We start from the raw sequence: 24723 nt of genomic DNA on the forward strand, positions 1-24723 counted from the left end.
GATCACTGCTACACCCCGTTCAGAGCCGGATACAAGGCTGTACCGGCTCCACCATTAGCGGGAACGACGAGCACGTCGGATCATGCCGCCATTATCCTGGTACCGGCTTACAAACAAAGATCACGTGACGCCGTCGTGTCACGTGAGGTAAAAAGATGGACCGACCAATCAGAGGCCATGCTTCAGGACGCACTCGAGGACGTCGACTGGGGAATGTTTGAGGGAAGCGCCAGTGACGTCAGCGAGTTCACAGACACTGTGGTGTCCTTCATAACAACACTTTCTGATAGTATTGTCCCCACAAAGAAGGCGAGGGTGTTCCAGAACCAGAAATTATGGGTGGACAGTACTATCAGAGCAGCTCTGAACTCTCGCATCACTGCCTACAACCTTGGCAGAGAGTCAGGAAACATGGAAGAGTACAAGACAACTGTCTACACTCTGCGCAAGGCTGTTAAACATTTGCGAAAAAGACGTATGCTGACAAGATGGAGGCACAAATGGCACAGAATGACACAAGAGGCTTATGGCAGGGACTGAGGACGATAACTGACTACAAAGTCAGCGCCCCCTCAATGGGGAGCGACGACGCCTCCCTCGCGGACCAGCTCAACACCTTCTACGCGCGGTTTGGTGCAAACAGCGGCGTCGCTAGCTCACCGGCTAGTGACGTCACTGGCACGCCGGCTGTTGTGGAGGGGGGGGGGGCATCCGCGGGGGGGCGGGGACGCTCTCTCATTGACGGTACACAGTGTGAGAAGAGCATTTATGCAGGTGAACACCAGAAAGGTTGCTGGCCCAGATGGAATAACAGGACGCATACTTAAGTCCTGTGCTAACCAGCTAGCCCCTGTGTTCACCACCATATTTAATCGATCCCTGGAGGAGTCAGTGGTCCCTGCCTGCTTCAAGATGTCTACCATTATCCCGGTACCAAAGAAACCCTCCCCAGCAGGTCTCAATGACTACAGACCGGTGGCACTCACCTCTGTGGCCATGAAATGTTTCGAGAGGCTGGTCAAGGATCACATTTGTGCCTCCCTCCCCAGTGATATGGACCCTATGCAATTTGCATACAGGCCAAACAGGTCCACTGACGATGCGGTCTCCCAAGTACTGCACAGCACCCTCTCTCACCTGGACTGTCAGAAGGGGGGCTATGTGAGACTGTTGTTCATTGACTACAGCTCAGTGTTCAACACCATAGTCCCCACCAGACTGGTGGACAAGCTGATCGAGCTGGGTCCGAGCTCCGCTCTGAGCGCCTGGATACTGGACTTTCTGAGTGAAAGGCCCCAGGCGGTCAGGGTGGGGGGTCAGACCTCCAACACCATCACCCTGAGCATCGGGTCCCCCCAGGGCTGTGTTCTGAGCCCCCTGCTGTACTCACTATACACACATGACTGTGTGGCCAAGTTCAGCTCCAACTCCATAGTGAAGTTTGCGGACGACACAGTGGTGGTGGGGCTGATCTCGGACAACGACGAGAAGGCCTACCGGGAGGAGGTTGAGGTACTGGAACGCTGGTGCCAGGACAACAGCCTGCTCCTGAACATTGGTAAAACCAAGGAGCTGATCGTGGATTATAGGAGAGGACAGCAGGAGACACACACACCACTGATGATTAACGGGGCTACCGTGGACAAGGTGAGCAGCTTTAAGTACCTGGGGGTCCACATCGCAGAGGATCTGACATGGACAACACACATAGACTCAGTCGTAAAAAAAGGCAAAGCATCGCCTCTACCACCTGAGACAGTTAAGGAAGTTCAGAGTATCTGGGAAGATACTCCAGTCCTTCTACTCCGGAGCTGTAGAGAGCATCTTGACTGGAAACATCACTGCCTGGTATGGAAACAGCACGGCACAGTACAAGAAGGCCCTACAGAGAGTGGTGCGCTCAGCCGAGCGTACCACGGGTATTGCACTACCACCCCTGCAGGTTCTATACAACAAGAGGTGCAAATCCAGAGCCTGCAGAATAATGAAAGACCCTCACCACCCCAACAACAGCCTGTTCATGCTGCTGAGGTCAGGCAGACGCCTGCGAACACCAGCTACTAGGACAGAGAGACTTCAGCTCAGCTTCTTCCCCCAGGCCATCAGAGCCTTGAACACTGAACTCTCCACACACAAGCACACATGAGCACACACACGACACACACACTGTACACGCTCACACACTAGCAGCCACTTTAACATGAGCAAGCACACACTCATGCTGCACACGCCCACACTTATGGCCACTAAGGAAAGGTCACTTTAAAAATAGTATAGTATAACCTGAGTTTCTATAAATTAGCATGTACAGAAAGACCCAGTGCCTCATCCGTAGCTAACAGTGTATTGCACTACCAAAGGACCTAGCATGTCCTCCATGCTCTGTAAATAACTTATGTACATATACCGATATGCCCTACTATGTTACTTGTTTATTGCACAATGTTACTTGTTTATTGCACAATGTTGTTCTATTGGATTCTATTATATGTTATTACTACTGTATTGCACATCGTTGCGGGCAAGACCACCCGCATTTCATTGTATACTTGTATGCCGTGACAAATAAAACTCTTGACTTGACTTGACTTGACACTGTTGACCACTAGGAGCTGTCCAGTACAACTACAATATGATACTGTTTACCACTAGGAGCTGCCAAATACAACTACAATATGATACTGTTTACCACTAGGAGCTGCCCAGTACAACCATAGCCTGACACTGTTGACCACTAGGAGCTGCCTAGTACAACCACAGCCTGACACTGTTGACCACTAGGAGCTGCCAAATACAACCACAATATGACACTGTTGACCACTAGGAGCTGCCAAGTACAACCACAGCCTGATACGGTTGACTACTAGGAGCTATCCAGTACAACCACAGTCTGACACTGTTGACCACTAGGAGCCGCCCAGTACAACAGTCTGACACTGTTGACCACTAGGAGCTGTCCAGTACAACCACAGTCTGACACTGTTGACCACTAGGAGCTGTCCAGTACAACCACAGTTTGACACTGTTGACCACTAGGAGCTGCCCAGTACAACCACAGTCTGACACTGTTGACCACTAGGAGCTGCCCAGTACAACCACAGTCTGACACTGTTGACCACTAGGAGCTGCCCAGTACAACCACAGTCTGACACTGTTGACCACTAGGAGCTTTGATTTGATTTTATTACGGATCCCCATTAGCTGGTGCCATGGCAACCAGCTAGTCTTCCTGGGGTCCACACAAAAAAACATACAAAAACAATTATTGCAAAACAGAATTATTAAAAGTCAGTACTCAACATACAATACACAATGAAACTAACAATTAAGATGGCTAAAAGTACATGCAAGCAAAGAAACAGAAAACAAAAAAACAAAACAAAATACAAAATACAGTGTTAAATACAATTTAAGATTGTTTTTAAAATTTAATCTTTTTAAGAATTGCTTTTAGAATGCTCATCAATGTTACTAAAACATCAATTTCACCATACCTTTAAAAAGAAAAAAAACACACAAAGTAATCAGAAGACGTTTTGGATAACATGGCTGCAGCTACACTCATGCATGACATATATTAATTTCCTTCCGGATTATGGCTCCTTTGAGTTTCTTTTTGAAACTGTCCTTGTTTTCCTTCCGTATAATATGTAATGGGATCCTATTCCAGTATGTTATGGCTCTATACATTGCAGTTTTCTTTAGAGCGTTGGTTCTAGGCAGAGGTAGGGTGAAGCGACTACTTGAAGCATTGGAGCTGCCCAGTACAACCACAGTGACACTGTTGACAACTAGGAGCTGCCCAGTACAACCACAGTCTGACACTGTTGACCACTAGGAGCTGCCCAGTACAACCACAGTCTGACACAGACAGTTTGATCAAGCATCTCTGTCCCAAGAGGAAGTCAACAAACCTGGTACTACTTATACCATAACATATTGAATAAATAATCACTTGTGGCATAACTGTTTCAGGCTGTGTGACGTAGAGGCAGCTCTGTGTAGGAGTGTGTTTCAGGCTGTGATGTACAGGCATAGAGGCAGCTCTGTGTAGGAGTGTGTTTCAGGCTGTGATGTACAGGCATAGAGGCAGCTCTGTGTAGGAGTGTGTTTCAGACTGTGATGTACAGGCATAGAGGCAGCTCTGTGTAGGAGTGTGTTTCAGACTGTGATGTACAGGCATAGAGGCAGTACTGTGTAGGAGTGTGTTTCAGACTGTGATGTACAGGTGTAGAGGCAGCTCTGTGTAGGAGTGTGTTTCAGACTGATGTACAGGCATAGAGGCAGCTCTGTGTAGGAGTGTGTTTCAGACTGATGTACAGGCATAGAGGCAGCTCTGTGTAGGAGTGTGTTTCAGACTGTGATGTACAGGCATAGAGGCAGTACTGTGTAGGAGTGTGTTTCAGACTGTGATGTACAGGCATAGAGGCAGCTCTGTGTAGGAGTGTGTTTCAGGCTGTGATGTACAGGTGTAGAGGCAGCTCTGTGTAGGAGTGTGTTTCAGACTGATGTACAGGCATAGAGGCAGCTCTGTGTAGGAGTGTGTTTCAGACTGATGTACAGGCATAGAGGCAGTACTGTGTAGGAGTGTGTTTCAGGCTGTGATGTACAGGCATAGAGGCAGCTCTGTGTAGGAGTGTGTTTCAGGCTGTGATGTACAGGCATAGAGGCAGCTCTGTGTAGGAGTGTGTTTCAGACTGATGTACAGGCATAGAGGCAGTACTGTGTAGGAGTGTGTTTCAGGCTGTGATGTACAGGCATAGAGGCAGCTCTGTGTAGGAGTGTGTTTCAGACTGTGATGTACAGGCGTAGAGGCAGCTCTGTGTATGAGTGTGTTTCAGACTGTGATGTACAGGCATAGAGGCAGCTCTGTGTAGGAGTGTGTTTCAGACTGTGATGTACAGGCATAGAGGCAGCTCTGTGTAGGAGTGTGTTTCAGACTGTGATGTACAGGTGTAGAGGCGACACACACACACGAGACACACACAGCACGTATGGACACACACACATTTGCACTGTGGAGTTGATGAGTGTGTGTGTGTGTGTGTGTGTGTGTGTGTGTGTGGTGTGTGTGTGTGTGTGTGTGTGTGTGTGTGTGTGTGTGTGTGTGTGTGTATTCTGTTGTCAAACACACACACACACACACATACACACACGCACACACACACACACAATATCATTAATAGTGTTAAGTGGAATGGTCTTCTGCACAAAGTGACTGCCAATCAAATGAGAGAGAGCGAGACAAAAGGGGGGGGGGTGAAAGAGAGAGACAGAGAGACACAGACAGACAGACAGACGGACCATTCCACTTGAAGCTGGTAATTAATGACAGTAGTTGGTATTCATAATAGCACGCAACCAGGAAGTAGGGTCAAATTACACTGTGTGGGTGTGTATCTATAGTTGAGTCTGTGTGCATAAGTGTGTGAGAGAGAGACACAGAGAGAGAGAGACTTGGCCAGACATTCTTGTTGGTTTTTCTTAACGACTGTGTGTGTGTGTGTGTGTGTGTGTGTGTGTGTGTGTGTGTGTGTGTGTGTGTGTGTGTGTGTGTGTGTGTGTGTGTGTGTGTGTGTGTGTGTGTGTGTGTGTGTGTGTGTGTGTGTGTGTGTGTGTGTGTGTGTGTGTGTGTGTGTGTGTGTGTGTGTGTGTGTGTGTGTGAACATGTGCAGACATGCCAAACGGAGTGAGAGCAAGGCAGACAGACAGTCTGGAGTCATACACACACACATAAATACATACACACACATTGACATGTAGACACACGCACACACACACACACACGCACATATATGCACACATACACGCACACAAACACACACATAGGCTGTCAGGTGTCAACACAGAGTAGATCACTCTTTTACACATTAATTTAACCTTTATTATCTCTCTCTATCTCTCACTATATCTTTGTCACTCTCTGTCACTATATCTATATCTGTACATATCCCTTACCTACTCTTACTAGTTACGCTGCTGGCCAGTATGACTTACTATACCATAGTGTCTTTATCTGTATCACAGTCAGTGTTGGGCAACTAAATTACTTACTCAGTTACAAATTATAAAAGTAACTAGTTACTTCAAGATTCTTTTTTTTTACATAAACAACATACACAAATCTAAACTATTTTAATGTTGCTGTGGGACAAAGTGAGACTAGCCGCCAATCAAATGCCATGTATGTAGATATTATAATTACTATGTTTATATAGTGGATCATACAAATACAAACACAATAGATATTTTGGAACTTTTGATATGTATTGCCCCTCAACAGGCCACAACTGGGAAACATTAAATTATGCTTGTTAACACATTCAGGGCCATTGGGATGAGTCTAATTAACACTTTGGCTGCCTAAGGTTAAATTCATGATATACCATAGATTGCCAGCGCTATTTGTCTATGGAGAAAGTCCCCTTCTTTGCAGGGCTATAACTTTTTAAATTCTATTGCTACATTGCCATTATTAGGGCCCATTCAAAGTCCTATATGTATTGTTCATTGTGTAGCAACGTTAAACTTTTTCATTCACATATTCATAGTAAAGTATGGTCTAATGTATAAGTATGTTTTCATCTCTTTCTGCAGCTTTCTCCAGAACGTGATATATAGCCCCAAATGCATTATATTGATGATGAAATACAGTTTGATGGCAATCAGCGCGATATAAAAAATTCCAACTAGACGTACTTCTAGAAGTTACTACACGTCATCTGATGTTGACCGGATGGGCGAGGGGGCGTTTATAATTCCGTGGGCAGCGTTATACCAATCATCTAATGTGGGTCAAATGTTGATAATAGCAGTTAGTATCGAAGACGGTAACGTTACACGCTGAAACTCACCCCAGTCTCCGCGCGCCGTTGGGCGATCATCGTAGAGTAGAAATCTTATCATTATGGGATATATTTTTACCCGGTCCATCTCCAGCTTGTATAATGGTATATACGTCCAAATCATGTTGTTTATCGAGTTATTGCCAATCGATCACCGTGTAGCGTGACGAGCCAGAGTCCCATGACCTATAGCGAGCGCCCGGAAGTACTACGGACGTCTAGGACAACCTCTATGCAACACCCTGTTTGGCAATTGCGCCGATCGGCCACCAGATGGCGCTCCTGAACCGCCAGAGAGCTCAGTGGGTCCTGCTGGTGGATCTCAGGCCAGCGGAGGGGACATATGAATCCGATCGCAGATTTTTGAAATATTGATATAAGGACGACGTAACGCGTCCTCCGGCAACTTTAGCATGGCCAGCAAAGACGTCTAAAGACGGTTCCCGGCAGTCAAAGTGTTAATGTCAAGAGGACCGGGGAATGTAAACAAACGTGGGGCTGTTTGTAGAGCTAAATCTATACTTTATAGTATTGCTATCTGTCCATTCTCATTGTCAATTGAGTCCATAAACCGTCCCTTCAAAATGGCTTAAAGAAAAAAAAAATCATCAATAGGTTCTCATTTTATAGCGCCGTGAATATAAGCATTATACGGGATTTGGGACTAGTATATTTTCTGGAAGGCTAGATATAGGGCTAATAGCTGCTAACGTTATATCCAATGGAATTTCCGTTTTACAGATGCTACAGAAATAACTCAAACTGCATATGATCGGCACGATCCCAAAGCATGTATGCATGAAAGGGGGGGGGGGGGGGCGGGGGACGTCGTTTCTGATTATCGATTACCAATAACCGCGTTAGCCTCATTAGCCTCACAGGCCGAACGCCTGGTTGAGTATCATAATAATGCCAGATTGGGCTGTACTTTACGTGAAAAAGATCTTACCGTGGTCCGGGTTGATCCCCCCGAGCATTTCCCCGTTATCGATCGCCATCTGGTAGATCGTTATGTCCATTGGCTGATGATAAATCCCCTTATTGCATGGTGAAATCTGCGATGGAAAACGTAATCCAAGCTACAGGCTACACATCCAGAATCCAGCTAACTGAAATCTCCATTGAAAGTAAAAAAAAAAATACTGATCCGTTCAGCCACAGGGCACACTGCATTATCGCGATAGCGCCCCTAAGAGGATCTGGCCGGTATTGCACCTTCTCAAATTCATAGAGTAGGGTATATCTGCAGTGCCGCTCGGCGACCTTGAATTAGGGATGGGTACCGAATTCGGTACTTTTGAGGTAACGAACCGAAACACGTCGGTACTACCGAGTATCGATTCAAGTGAGATACCAAATTTTTTATTTTTTCTTTTTTTTTACCTTTTTTATTTTCATGTCAACGTTCACACGCACAATATATGCTTACCTAGGATTTGACTTGATTCAACAACAAAGCAGTCGGAGCAATGGCAAGCCGAAAACTGTCGAAATTGTAGTTATTTGAAGTTTCGAATTTTTTTTTTACGACTGAGGTAGGTAAATTTTTTTTTTAGACTAAAGTACAGAAAAAAGGTACCGTTGGGTACCGGTATCGATTCACAGGTACCGGTACCGGTACCGTATCGGTTCAAATGTGAAAGGTACCCATCCCTACCTTGAATAGGTTATTAATATGGAATAAAAGCAATAACAACTTGCCACGGATTTATCCGTGCTTCTGTCCACAACGGGTGGAATCGAAACATGGAGATATACGTCCTTGGACGCCATTGTGTTAAGCACTATACCAAAAATAAATAACAAATATATACTGATTGATTGAACTTTTTAATTAACAGATTGCAGAATGGGTACAATACAGTACGGCTCAATACATACAATTGTTAAGGGGATGCAGACCTAAGACTTTCGTCTTGTTTACATCAGGGTCCCCCATTTTCAATTCATGACATTTATGACATACACAACATACAGATATAAGAATCTAATCGAATAGGGGAGCTCCAGTAGCTCACCGCATATCTCGCCGCTATTTCTGCGTCGGGGAAAACCGTGCTGCGTCACGGATCTGGTGGACTCGAGTTCGATTCCCGGACCCGCCGTCATTTACCAGAATGTCTTCCCCTGATCTATATCCCGTTTCACCCTGTATCTGTCGGTCATGCTTGACCAGAAAAGCGATAAACGCTAAAAAATAAAGTAAAAAAAAAAAAAAAAATCTAATAGAATCATCTAAACTAATCTAATCATGATATTTAAGACATGCATGACATACAGATATATATATATATATATCTCTGCGCACCAGACTGTGCTGTTAAACCAGGAAGTGCAGCACTGTTGATAAGGCTGTCAGCAGTAGAGCCACTACTGCAGCCAGTGCCCTGCGCTGCAACACAACAAGAGTAAACAAAAGACACTCATGGACCCGCGGTCTCACGCTGACTGAGTCGCTCGTGTTGTTCGTTGGATTCGTTTTGGATTATTTGGGCTCAAAACGTACACTACACGGACCCGCGGTCTCACGCTGACTGAGTCGTGGCTGTGTGTCAGACTCTGGAGGCACCCGCCCACCTCTACCTCTGATTGGCTTACCATGACATTTTACTCAACCTCAGCCAATCGTCAGCATGTATGCTTGTCTCGCGCACTGCCCACTAAGCAAGGAAGAACATATTGCCTCTCAGCGCAGAGATCTGTCTGATGAAAGAAACAGGTTCATTCATAGTAACGCGCCGCATTTTTTTGCAGTAACGGTAACAGCGTTATTAAGATTGGAAGAGTAATCCATTAGATTACTCGTTACTGAAAAAACTAACGCCGTTACTTATAGCGCCGTTATTCCCATCACTGATCACAGTACATATTAATACTACAACTCTGTACATTGTATATTACTATTGCACTTTACTGTTACATTTGCACTCTGGTTGGATGCCAAACCTATTTTTTGTTGTACTGTACTTGTGCTGTATAATGACAATACATTTTAATCTAATCTCTGACATCAACGTTATTGTTTCCTGTTGCAGTGTTAATGTCAACACCTGACAGGAAGTAAAGGTCCAAGCTGTAACCTAGCAACGCAGTTCCACTGAAACCGCCTCTAAAGTTGTGTAGAAACCAGGCTTCAGGCTCTGTACCATTATTACTATCTAAAATGTAATAATTGTGGAATATTACTGTAATGAGCTGTATGTGTATGATCCAAGCGTCCTATGATCCTCATAGGAGCATAACAGAAAAAAGCATTCCATGTGAAGGTATTCTGTATCTTTGCATGTCAACTAATAAAGAAACTTGGAACTTGGAACTTGGAACAGAGAATAATGTGAATGATTAAAACACACACACACACACACACACACACACACACACACACATACACACACACAAAAACACACTCTTTCTCCTTCCATATGTAGACACCACACACACACACACACACATACTCACACACACACACACATACACACACATGCAGTCTGTCTGTCTGGGTCACTAAAGGTCAACAGCTCAGGGTCAAGGGTTAAGCGAGAGAAAGAAAGGTAGAAAGAGACATAGAAAGTGAATTAGAGAGAGAGAGTGATACAGAGAGAGAGGAGAGGTAGAGTTTGTGTGTCTCTCTCTACCTATCACTCTCTTCCTGTCTAGACATGACATTACTAATCTGTGCTGATAAAGCTTGCCTGTCACCATGACTGTGTGTGTGTGTGTGTGTGTGTGTGTGTGTGTGTGTGTGTGTGTGTGTGTGTGTGTGTGTGTGTGTGTGTGTGTGTGTGTGTGTGTGTGTGTGTGTGTGTGTGTGTGTGTGTGTGTGTGTGTGTGTGTGTGTGTGTGTGTGTGTGTGTGTGTGTGTGTGTGTGTGTGTGTGTGTGTGTGCGTGCGTGCGTGCGTGCGTGCGGTTAGGCATGGCATGTCACTGTGTGTGGGAAGCCTTTTTTTTCCGAGCTGGCGTAAAATGTTTTATTTCCATTCTCAAACTGATGGAGATCTTGATATATGGATAGACTATATATATATATACAAATAAATTATTGGATTCTGATGCTTTGAACATTGTGTTTACATTTGTAATGTTTGTAAACATGGGCTAAACGTTGAAGCATGTTTATAATGATGATGAATTATGAAAGTTAAAAGAGGCTTTACTTTCCCTCTGTCAGTCAAAGTGTTCAGGAGCCTATGAGCCTATAGCCACCACTAACATGGCCATGTGTGAATCACGGAATGGGCATTTAAAGTCATATTCCACTGACCTTCTTTATCGCGTACCTCGACGCAGTCATTTGTCAACAATCCTGATAATCCTCTCTTCCTTATTCTGTCTGGTCTTTATCATCGTTTAAAATGTGAATATAACACTTAATATTTGTGATGAGTTTCTATGTCAAATGTATATACTCTCTTTTCTGGACTCTTTTTGTATCACAAACAGTACTGTATTTGCAAATCTGGTATGTCATAAATGTATAGATGTAGCAGTACTGTCTATCTGATATCTGTATGTCGTGTATGTGAATATATGTTATGATGAATTGAAAATGGGGGACCCTGATGTAAACAAGACGAAAGTCTTTCTCTGGTCTGCATCCCCTTAACAATTGTATGTATTGAGCTGTGCTGTACTGTACCCATTCTGCAATCTGTTAATAAAGTTTTCATTCATTCATTCATTCATGAATCACCGTGCCACAGTACATGGTGGTATGAAGATGTGATGATGATTGATCAGCTAGTTTGCTACTTTTTAATTATACTTTTAATAGTATCTGGGTTCTGTGACCTTGGTTACATGGCTTTGATATATAATATAGTGATATATATCACTATTGCATTATTTCACACATTATTTCATATTTTACTCTATTTGACTGACTATTTGTATGCCTGTCTTTTTTTACTGCTGTGAAGCACTTTGAGCTGCAATTCTTGTATGAAAGGTGCTATACAAATACAATTTATTATTATTATTATAACTCTCTGCATGAGGCTTTCAGAATAAAAGCACAAGTCAGGCTATTCTCATGAGTGTCGACGTTTTGTATGATTTCCTACCAATTGCGGAGTGCAAAATCTAACCATATGCCTGTCCTAATCCTAACCTTAACCGTGACTCTACAATAGATTAGATTAGATTCAGATGTATTGTCATTATACAGCACAAGTACAGTGCAACGAAAAGAGGTTTGGCATCCAACCAGAGTGCAAATGTAGCAGTAAAGTGCTTAGTAATATACAATGTACAGGTGATTAAACTGAGTATATAAAATATATAAATTAGTACTACTGAGGATAGTGCTAATCAGATGTATGTACAGAGTTGTAGTATTAATATGTACAGTGATACAGGTATAAATACACTATGGTAGTAATATACTGGCCACCAGCGGAACTAGTAAGGAATATGTACAGATATAGATATAGTATCTACATATATGTAACAAGGAGTATATGCAGGTATGTACAGACAGACGTGGATAGATATATATACAGTAATAATAAACATATACAGCACTATTGTGCATGCTAGCATACTCTCATGATATATGATAGCATACTCTAATGATATGTGATAGCATAGCTCATATGCAAAGAATAAACATATACATTATATACAGCACTATTGTACATAGGGCTGCACGATTCTTGCTAAAATGTGAATCACGATTTTTCTCTAAGAATTGAGATCACGATTCTCTCACACGATTCTTATTTTTCATCATCATTTAAAAAAGTTTAAATAAAAGAAATCAATTAATCGTGCAGCCCTAATTGTACATGATATCATACTCTCATGATATATGATAGCATACTCTCTTGATATATGATAGCATACTCTTGATATATGATAGCATAACTCATGATATATGATAGCATATATCATATATATCATAATATATATCATCATAGCTATCATATATACTCTTGATTAGGGATGCACCGAATGGGAAATTCTTGGCCGAAACCAATACCGAAAATAGAAAACAGTTGGCCGAAAACCGAAAGCCGAAAGGCCGAAAATGATTCATAGAATAGAATTTTTTTTTACCAATGTTGTGGAACATTATGATTATGGAAAAATATATGATTATGACAAAACTTAACTTAAATAATAAATAATCACTATTATGGGTCCATAAAACATTTATTCAGCACTTCTGAATGCATACAGTACATTAATTCCATCTTTTCTCTGGCTGCGCAGCGGACATCTGTGCTCTACTGAGCGCACCTTTCTAGTCCCCAGCTGAATGTGCTCGCTTGACTCGGCACAGTAGACGCGCGACAGACAGACAGCGTCAATGTGAGAAACACAATCCCCCCCCCCTCTCGCTCTGAATAATTTGCATATTAGATCACTCAGTGATTAACCGCGACGGGCATATAGTAAATAAGGATATAAAAGCAATGGAGTCTAGCTGAAGCGCTTCTCTTCCTCAAAATATTCATTTTTTTTTGTTACATAATGTAAAATTACAGATTCATACCTTCAAAATAAGCCATCAATTGTCAAATTTGAGACGATAGTTTTCAATCAATGTCCTATCAAACATTCTGGTAAAATCCTAACTACTTTTCAGGATAGGACTTGAACAGGATCCAAGTTCATTCAGCTATCTGATGAAAGAACTACACTCCCAGAATTCAATGTGATCAATGTCACTAGAACCATTTCACACCTGGAGCAAAGGCCCAGTCGTTCCTTTGTTATTCCAGTGAATGGACCCAGCAGGAGGCCTAGCCTAGCGACAAGCGGCCACTACATAGTTGGGTATTGTATCCATACAATACCCAACATATGCACCACAATTACCATGATTTTACTGTGTTTACAGTATACTGTATTTTAGAGAGAGAGAGAGAGAGAGAGAGAGAGAGAGAGAGAGAGAGAGAGAGAGAGAGAGAGAGAGAGAGAGAGAGAGAGAGAGAGAGAGAGAGAGAGAGAGAGAGAGAGAGAGAGAGAGAGAGAGAAGAAAGAAAGAAAGAAAGAAAGAAAGAAAGAAAGAAAGAAAGAAAGAAAGAAAGAAAGAAAGAAAGAAAGAAAGAGAAAGAAAGAAAGAAAGAAAGAAAGAAAGAAAGAAAGAAAGAAAGAAAGAAAGAAAGAAAGAAAGAAAGAAAGAAATAATTATTATTATTAAATAGAATAATGTTCTATAGGCTTGCCGTGGTAGTCAGTGATACTGGTGACATTCTGTGTTCAGGCATCCATACTTATTGAAAAAATGCTCATATCCAAAAGTAGTAGATAGATATAGGTCATACATGTAGGTATGCATTTGGTTACAGACACACAGACGTATTCTCAGAGTTCATTGTGTGTATCACTAAAAAAAATGAAAAAAACACAACTGGAATAGAATATCGACATACAAATGATATCCCTTGCCCATGGGTACTTGCTTGAGGTGTGCTGGCTTTATCAGGGACATGACAGAGTCATACGCCAGTCCAATGCCTGATTTGAACTTTGACTTCCCGGCGTAAACAGCAAAGTCCAAAGTGTAGCCATTGCTACTGTCAGCCAAAACAAAAAGTTTGAAGCCCCACTTCGTTGGCTTGGCTTTCACGTACTGCTTCATAGAAGTATGGGCCTTGTTTGCAACCATCCTCTCATCAATGGAAATGTTTTGCCTGGGGTGGTAGAGCGCTTTGCATGCAGACCTGATGGTCTCCATAAGGGGCTTCAGTTTGAACAGGCGGTCATAGTCTGCTGTCCCCTTCTTTCTGTCATTCACAACATCCTCGTCCGGATCACTCATGTGGACGTTCCAAGATATCGTTCGGAACCTGTCCCTTGCCACGACAGTGGGTGGAAATGATATGCTGAAAATGGTGTTCTTCGAATCATTGACCATTGGCTCTGGTATTTCACTATAAGTGATAGATTTGCAATTGAAAATCACACACACACACACACACACACACACACACACACACACACACACACACACACACACACACACACACACACACACACACACACACATTGCTTGGCAGTAATAGTATATTGTTGTATAGTACTATTATACAATGAGTGCAGGTCTGGAAGGTTCTGCTATGACATCACTACTATGACAACACAACGTTCCAGAATGTACTAACCTACACTGTAGCATATCACATTGTGTGCCGCCATAAGCCTTCAGGGTATTCTTGTTTACCAGAGAGGAGATCCGGTACAAGAATCTAGTTCGTTGGTTGACTTTTTTTTATTTAAAAATAGAAAAACAATGTCCAGGCACGCACTCCAGGTTTTTCCAAATTTATTGGCAGCCTGTAATCATGACGTTTCGGTGTGAACACACCTTCTTCAGAATGGCTTGCAACTTTTTTTTTGACTTTTTTTTATTACATTGGATTCCATTTTGTCACAGGAAAGATTTGCCTCTAGGATGAAACCTAGGTATGTAATTTCATCTTTCCTTGTGACAATATTGTCACCCACTGTACAAGACTGTACAAGAAATTCTTTCTGTAATGTACTTGATTTCTCTGTTTGAGAGAGAGAGAGTGTGTGTGTGTGTGTGTGTGTGTGCTCTACTGAGCGCACCTTTCTACTCTAGATAGAGAGCTGTCATCACGTAGCGCGCTTGAATGAACTGCGAGATAACTCATAACTCGTACACACACGCACTCTGTCTCTGCCATACAATAGTTAATGTTTTAGCGCGACGTGGGTATATACACGGGCGAGGATGAAAAGCATGTTAGACTACTTTTAATTCATAAGTTAGCGTTCCGTCGGTCCGCGTGTATTCTCGAGAATGATAATAATAATAATGCAGGACCTCTTCAGATTATATTATCAACGACAGACAGTGAGAAACACAATCCCCCCCCCCTCTCGCGCTGAAGAATATGCATATTAGATCACTCAGTGATTAACACCTATGCGCTGTTTGTGTGTGCGCGCGTGCATGTACGTGACGCGTTGTAGTTCGGGGAATACAGGGATCATTTAGAACTATACAATTTAGCAAGAATTAAACATATTTACAAGTCGTATTACGTTTAGCAAGTAAGGATACATATAGATTACACTATATGCACTCGAAATTGTCTTTGTTCTATTTTTACAGATTTCTGAAAAACGGGACTTCCTGAGTATTTGTGAGAGATTTAAATCCTTTTGTTCTCCGCCGACGGGTGCAATAAGCCCCGTCGACCCCTAAGGGTTTAAAGACGCATTTATTGGATGCGTTGCGCGCAGAGTTTACATAGAAACAGCGCGACTCCCGACAGCGCGACATTATCACAACAACACGCGTTAGGTTACAGGTTGTTTCTGTTTCGGTGACATATTTTCGGTGAAAAAACTCTTTCGGCCAAAAGCCGACAGGCCATTTTTGGCCATTTTCAGCCACCGAAATTTCGGTGCATCCCTACTCTTGATATATGATAGCATACTATTGATATATGATAGCATACTCTCTTGATATATGATAGCATGTAGTCAGCTTGGGGGCCAATCCTGAAAAGTGCTTCCGTTAACACTTTTGCTGCCATGTTTGGGTAGAAGCTGTCAACATATTTTTTTGGTAAGAGGGGACCTATGTAAGATGTTCTAGGGTGGTTGACAAGTTTGAACAATTATTTTGTGACTTTTAGAGGCCATTTTAGTTTTAGGCCAATTTTTTTGATTGCCTGCTCAAAATGACATGCCCACAGTAAATATAGAATATCTCCCCAATCACAAGGGCCATATAGATAATCCTGGTATCAAAAGAAAGGTGACATCAGTGGGATGGCTGCAGAAGTGTCAGAATGTAAATGGATGTTACTGTGTCAGAGAAAATAGAGCTAGACCACTGAAAAAAGTTAAAAATTCAATTTCCGCCTAAAAGAAAACATGTTTTTAGAGTGAATATCAGCTTGGAAACATGAGATAGTAGCCCAAATAATTTAGGAATCATGATTCCAATGTATGTTGGACTACTTTTGCTTTTGCCAAGTTAGAGCACAGTAATTTTATACAGTGCAATACTACACAGGTTTGAATAATGTAATGTCCAAGTGGAAATCTATATGATTCTCGAGGTGACCTTTCATGCTAATGATTTAAAAAAAAAAATAATAATAATTTAAAGATTTATTTTAGCGCTTTTCTGGTCAGACATGACCGACAGAGGAGAGGATGAATGGGAGAAGAGTGGGGAAGACATGCAACAAATGATCCCCCCGGGAGTGGGAAGCGAACCCGGGATGGCCGTGTAGGTGTGCGAGGCACTATGGTATACGCCTTGAGGGCGCCCAATGCTTTTTGACTTTTTAATGTTGTATTTTGACAATACACTTGGATACCATGATAAGACAAAATATTTTTGTGGATTACTGAGGATCATCTTCCCAGTAATGGAACCATTGTATGTATACAAAATATTACATAAAACATAAATAGAAACTGTATCTGTATAAAATGTATCCATTGTTAGGGTCGAAAGGAACCAGAGCAGCTCAGGGGTTAGGCAGGTTCAAGCCAACAGGCTCAGAGTTTATTTGGAAGAGGGAGGGACATTTCTGGGACGTGTATGGTGCAACTGGAATTCTGGATATGAAATGTGTCCCTGACCATGTGTATGAGTGCAAAGCGTGTGTAGTGCATATTGTGTGCAGAATGGGAATGTTGGAAGTGTTGTTAGTGTGCGTGTAGGCTAAGGCGTGAGCGCGGGAGACTAGATGTAGTCAAGGCAGCGTGGGGCACTAGTTTTCAAGTTCAAGTTTCTTTAATAGTTGTCATACAGAAGTACAGAATACTTTTGTACAAAATGCTTCTTACTGTTGCGCTCCAGAGACTGTGCATGACAAGATAAGTATGAAATAAAAACATAGTAAAAATTAGAAGAAAAAAAAGAGGTCACAGTGTTCAGTTTAGACATATGTACAATGTTCGTAGACGTAGTTACCATACAATATACAATACTGTGCAGTGTACTAATATACAATACTATATAGTGCAAGGCATAAATGGACGAGGTGCAGTTTAGGTACAATTCACAGTAGGTGTACGAGTTGTAGTGCAAATCCTTTATCAATAAATATAAAGTGTAAGTGTGTTTGTGTGATCTAAGTGTGGAGAGTGGGTGCTGCAGTGTGTTGTTTGTTTGAGTGAGTGTGTGTGTGCGTGTGGGTGTGTGTGCTGTGTGCATTTGATGGTTGTTGCATAGTGATTATTGTTCGTTTAGCGATTATTGTTCGTTTAGCAGCCTGATGGCCTGGGGATAGAAGCTCCTTCTGAGTCTTTCTGTGCTCGCCATAAGACTCCGGTATCGCTTGCCTGACGGCAGCAGTTCAAAGAGGCAGTTGTTCGGGTGGCTCGAGTCCTTAATAATTCTCTTAGCCTTCCCCTTGCACCGCTTGTTGTAAATGTTCTGGAGGGTGGGAAGCCCCCCTCTAATTGTGCGTTCGGCTGAACGTGTCACTCTTTGTAGTCTGCTACGGTCTTGTGCAGTGCTATTCCCAAACCAGGAGGTGATGTTGCCGGTCAGGATGCTCTCTATTGTACATGAGTAGAAGTTCCTAAGGATCTTCTGGCTGACTTGGAACTTCCTTAGGCGCCTGAGGAAGTAGAGGCGTTGTCGTGCCTTCTTCACAACACTGTCAATGTGTGTGGTCCATGACAAGTCCTCGGATATGTGGGCTCCGAGGTACTTGAAACTGTTCACTCTCTCAACTGGTGCCCCGTCGATGCTGAGGGGGCTGTAGTCCTTGACCCCCGACCTCCTGAAGTCCACAATCATCTCTTTTGTTTTGCTGACGTTCAGGGAGAGGCAGTTCTCCTGACACCACTGTGACAGGTTCTCTACCTCTTCCAGGTAGGCCCTTTCGTCGTTGGCAGAGATCAGGCCCACCACTACTGTGTCATCAGCAAATTTGATGATGGTGTTGTTGTTCCGCTGTGCTACGCAGTCATGTGTGTACAGGGAGTAGAGGAGGGGGCTCAGAACACAGCCCTGGGGGGCCCCTATGTTGAGCGTGATGGATGAGGAGGTGCAGTTGCCGGCTCTTACCACCTGGGGTCTGCCCGTCAGGAAGTCCAGGACCCACTGGCACAGGTCATAGTTCAAGCCCAGGTCCCTGAGCTTGGCTATGAGTTTGGAGGGGACTATGGTATTGAATGCTGAGCTGTAGTCGATGAACAGCATTCTCACATAGTTCCCCTTCCTCTTGTCCAGATGTGATGCTGCTGTGTGCAGCACATGGGCTATGGCGTCCTCCGTGGACCTGTTGGGGCGATATGCAAATTGCAGAGGGTCCAGGTTGATGGGGAGGGAGGAACAGATGTAGCCCTTCACTAGCTTCTCAAAGCACTTCATGGCTATGGAGGTGAGGGCTACAGGGCGGTAGTCGTTGAGGCAAGCGGGCGTAGATTTTTTGGGTACAGGGATGATGGTGGACTTCTTCAGACAGGTGGGGATGACGGCCTGTTCCAAGGACAGGTTGAAGATGTCAGTGAAAACCGGGGCCAGTTGGTCGGCACAGACTTTTAGGACGCGGCCGGGGATGCCGTCCGGTCCTGCTGCCTTCCTGATATCCACTTTTTTAAAGATCCGTCTCACCTCATGCTCTGTTACCCTGAACACTGAGTCTCCATCAGCAGACCCCCCCCCCCCCATTGCCGTGGTTTGTAGGCTGGTGTTGTTATTCACAGCCTCAAACCTCGCATAGAAGGAGTTGAGATCATTTGCTAAGGAGATGTCACTGTTCAGTTTGAGGGGGGTTCCTTTGTAGTCTGTCATTGTTCTGAGGCCCTGCCACATGCCTCTAGAGTCAGCCTGTTCAAACTGAAGTTCAACTTTATCCCTGTAACGCCGTTTTGCCTCTATTACTGCTCTCCTGACGTTGTATCTTGCCATCTTGTGTTCTTCCATGTTGCCTGTCACCAGCCCGGTGTTGTATGCTGATGTGCGCACTTTCAGAGCCTCACGGACGGATTTGTCTACCCAGGGCTTTTGATTTGGGTAGATATTAATTTTGGTGGTGGGGATTATTACCTGGTGTCTACGAGGACAGGCCCAGGAATCCAATGGGGCACATGAGACACTGAGGAGGAAAGAGACACAAGGTCAGAATGGCACAACAACTGGATGCACAGCAAGGTAGTAAACTTGGTAAGTCTAGAATCTCAGGTACATACCGTTAGGACCTAGAAGGCACTTCAGACTCAAGGTTTGCTGGTTACAGACGGCGATCTGTACACCCCTGTGCCCTCAGTGCACGTGCTGATGTGGATGGCTGAGCATCGCACACTGAAGATCTCGTTGTTGATGTGCTTTTTTCTTGCGGCCGCACCACAACATCCAGATCAAGATCGGTTTCTTCACCGTTAGTCTCTTGAATGTCATTGGAGTTCATGCACCACGCTGCAGGAGCACATCCACACGCTCCACTGCAATACAGTCCTGTCAGGCTTCACACACTTGGATCTGAGTTGTTCAAGCTTGGTATCTGTGCTGTATAGTCTTGAGAATGTTTTCGGATTTCTCTTGGTGAGACTGGCGTGGAAGTCTGTGTTCGTTGTGCCCAGTTGGTTTTTCACCAACTCAGTGATTGTTTTTTTTGCCAGACTCTGCAGCATGTGTAAGGTCATTCAGTATCTCTTCTGAGGCAACATCACCAGTTGTCAGGGACACTAAATCATACATATGCTCTTGTTGGAAGACGTTGTATCTCTGGAACTGATCAACAAGTTGAATGACATTGTGATTATCCCTCTTGATTCTTGATTGAAGGCAGTCTTTGTGCGTCTCCTCATCATCGTCGTCATCATGTGTCAGTCCAAACAGGGATCTGGTATCCTCTGCCAAGGATGCACGTTCATTGTAGGTGATGGACCAACGGTTTCTTGCTGGATCATTTCTAGTGATGCCTATCAATCCTCCAGCAACCTTTCCCGTTTTATTGATGTGTTCAAGGCGAAGGTCGAAAGGCACCTCGTTGAAGCTGTGTTTGGTCTCCTTGGCTACAAAATCACCATCTAGGAAGCCCTGGTAGACCTCTGGTGCTGTCTGTGCCAGCTGTTCCATGTCTACTATGAACACAGCACCCCATCTTGTGTAATGGGTGTGATCATATGCAGCAAACCAAGGCATCATGCTCTTGAAGGTTCCAATCACCACATCTCAGTGCCCGGGTGAATGCAAGGAGAATAGACACAAGGTTCATGTACTGTCTCCAGAAGGTAAAGGTTGGCTTGTCTTCATTGGCCTTGTCAAACTGTACAAGGAGATCTTAAATCTCCCCAACTTTCAGCACAAGTTCCTCATAGCATGCAGAAGTTGCTTCCATTTATCCACTTCCTATGTGCCCAGACAGTGCATCTGGTTGATTTTTTTTATCAATAGTTAAGATCATACTTTCACAGGACATATAATAAGGGATAATATTACAAAATTGTTAGAAATTACAGAGCAAATTGTCACTAATTTGGCAGCATTGTGAAAAAAGGTCAGATTTTACCACTTACAATGATACAATGATTAAATGACCAAAACATTTATTTTCAAAGATGTCAACATAGCTAGGCCATGTGTCAAGGGGTTAAACATGAATACTGGATAGGTTGACAGCTTCTACCCAAAAGCGATTACTTAAGTTGCAATATCAGTGTTGGCCCCCTGACTAATGATATATGGTAGCATACTCTTGATATATGATAGCATACTCTCATGATATATGATAGCATACTCTTGATATATGATAGCATACTCTCATGATATATGATAGCATACTCTTGATATATGATAGCATACTCTCATGATATATGATAGCATATACATGTAGCTGGGCTAGTCTACATTCCAGGACCAATAGCTTTTCTTTGATTACAAGTGTCTGTTCTTGCAGGGAGAGCCTGAGACACACAGGGGCATCACATCTACATATCAGTTATGCACACTTTGAGATTGTATGAATCATGTTGGGATTTCAACAGATATAGAGATGGAGTGAAAGGGGGGGGGGTGGAGGAGAGGAAGAGGAGATGGGGTTTTGGAGAAGGATGAGGTTTTAGATAACATGAGAGAAGGAGGTTTTACTGTAAATAACATGAGATGATGATGTGTTACTGTAAATAACAGGAGATGGGGTTTTAGATAACAGGAGAGGGGGAGGTTTTAGATACATGTTACTGTTCTCTGTCTGTCTCTCTGTCTCTCTTGTGTGCGTGTGTGTGTGTCTCTCTATATCTCTCTCTCTCTCTGTGGGGTATGATCACTACAGTAGATTAAATCACATCTCTATTGATCTGAGCTCAGAAACACTAAACTGATGGAGGGTGAGTAGAACAAAATAAAATAAAAACTGAATAAGGTAGAGTAGAACAAAATAGAATAGAACAGAACGAGGTAGAGTAGAACAGTATATAATAGAATAGATTAGAATGGAATAACACACCATGAGTAGAACCTAATGAAAAACACGTTTTCTACATGTGCATGAGAACATAGAGTAAGATAGATATTAATAGAATAGAATGAATTACATATAGAGCTGCAAAGAATAATAATACAAATGATTCCTATGAATAATTTGTATTGATTATTTAGTCATTGAATTATTCGAGTCAGTTGATTAATCGTGACACCTCTAATGAGATCCTTCCGAAGCTACTGGGGCTTTTGGATTCTGAATGGTCTTTCCAAGCCCCCTGTAATGTCATCTGATGATGATGCGACGATGATGCCATCTTCCCCAGACCCACGGCCGCTGCAGAGGGAGGAGACCATCGTCATTGCCCTGGCAACGGTCTCCATCGTAGCCGTGCTCATCGTGGCGCTGTTCTTTGGGTACCGCATGCTCACAGGTAAGATGACACACACACAGATGTACACACGTGCACACACACGCACACATACACACACACATATTGTAAAACTCTTACATAGACACACATACCATTCTTTGGAAACTTCATAGTGAAAATGCTCACACATTTTACGTCTCTCTCTTTGTGTGTGTGTGTGTGTGTGTGTGTGTGTGTGTGTGTGTGTGTGTGTGTGTGTGTGTGTGTGTGTGTGTGTGTGTGTGTGTGTGTGTGTGTGTGTGTGTGTGTGTGTGTGTGTGTGTGTGTGTGTGTGTGTGTGTGTGTGTGTGTGTGTGTGTGTGTGTGTGTGTGTGTGTGTGTGTGTGTGTGTGTGAATGCGTGCGTGTGCATGTGCGTGTGTGTGTGTGTGTGTTTTTAGGGAACCGTAAGCAGGGACTACATAATCTAGACATGATGGAGGCAGCAGCTACAGAACCGACTGTTGACCTGGACAATTTAAAACTACTGGAGGTAAATACACACTAAATACACACCTAACAGAAACTACTGGAGGTAAATACACACTAAATACACACCTAACAGAAACCACTGGAGGTAAATACACACTAAATAGACACCTAACAGAAACTATCGGAGGTGAATACACACTAAATACACACCTAACAGAAACTACTGGAGGTAAATACACACTAAATACACACCTAACAGAAACTACTGGAGGTAAATACACACTAAATACACACCTAACAGAAACTACTGGAGGTAAATACACACTAAATACACACCTAACAGAAACTACCGGAGGTGAATACACACTAAATACACACCTAACAGAAACGACTGGAGGTAAATACACACCTATAACCAGGGAACAAAATAAGCACCCGCCAAGCGCCAAATGCGTGTAGATTTAAGGTTTGGCGAGTAAAAATGAGAGGTCTGCCCGCCACCTGGCGTGTAGTTCATATCGATACTCTTCTTTTGAAAATCCTGTGCGGGTCTCATTTCCGCCCCAAGCGCAGCTCCAGTCATAATATCTATGACTCCATCAGCTAACAACGATCGGCTCATATGATACTCTTATTTTGAAAAACCCCGTAGCAACTCCGCGCGTCATATCCGCCCAGTCCGTGCTTCTGCTCCATTAAAGCCGAGCAGAGCAGCGCTACACAGCATGCAACCATAGAGCAGACTATTTGATTCCTTAAGGGCTCGAAGTTGCCTGGGTTTTGGTCATATGCTCCCGAAATGCTCCCGCTGTTTGACTGCTTCTATGTGCAGTGAACGCTGCTCCGCATAAACACACAGAGAGAGAGAGAGAGAGAGAGAGACAGAGAACAGCAGGCTGACTAGAAGAGGGTGGGGGCTAGTGGGGGAGGAGCCGTCTGTGTGTGTGGTGTGTGCGCACTGACAGGAAAGACAGAGGAATAACGACCAGTTGAATGCAACTACAGTTCAATATAGATTAAATTAGTTTAGGATATTGAACTGTAGTTGCATTGACAGGTCGTTATTCAATAGATTAAATTAGTTTAAGAATAAAACAAAATTCAAAAAAAAAAAAATTTGTTTAAGAGAATCTTAAATACATTATTTAAAGACGATGAAGTCACTAGTCGGGACTCAGGACAGGAGTATATTATAGTAAACTGAGGATTACTGAGGATGGACAGATAATGTTGATATTCAAATGTAAAAAAGTTTCGAGAGGAGTGGACGTTTGAAGACAGACTAGACTACAATATGATGCAGGGGTGGTGAGTTGAAACAGTGTGTGTGTGTGTGTGTCCCGAGTGTTTCAATAAATTATTTGCATTTAAAACTATTAACGCTGACTCATTCCTTCAGTCCACTCAAAATTATGCTAATATTCCTTATGTTGTTTATGATATTAATTGAAAATAGCATATGAGAGTATTATATAGTAATAATAACACATGGCGATATACTAAAAAGCTATTTATAATTTTTGGCTTGTAAAAAATCTGCCTGGCTGGTAGTTTTTAAAATCTATCAGCCAAATGACTGGTAAGTCAAAAAGTTAAGTTTGTTCCCTGCCTATAACGCTAACTTCTTTAACACTTTGACGACCGCTGGGACCCGTCTAAT

General features: G+C 43.0%; 1 protein-coding gene across 1 annotated transcript in view; it reads left to right on the forward strand.

The window, feature by feature from the left end:
- Nucleotides 1-24723, forward strand: part of LOC311228031 (bone morphogenetic protein receptor type-2-like) — a 323498-nt gene that overhangs the window by 197930 nt on the left and 100845 nt on the right. The window contains 2 exon segments of the mRNA XM_084313923.1: nt 22546-22653; nt 23033-23124. Coding sequence (XP_084170049.1) covers nt 22546-22653; nt 23033-23124 — 200 coding nt within the window.

The sequence above is a fragment of the Notolepis coatsorum genome, assembly GCF_963971535.1.
Source record: "Notolepis coatsorum genome assembly, chromosome: 5".
Taxonomy (NCBI): domain Eukaryota; kingdom Metazoa; phylum Chordata; class Actinopteri; order Aulopiformes; family Paralepididae; genus Notolepis; species Notolepis coatsorum.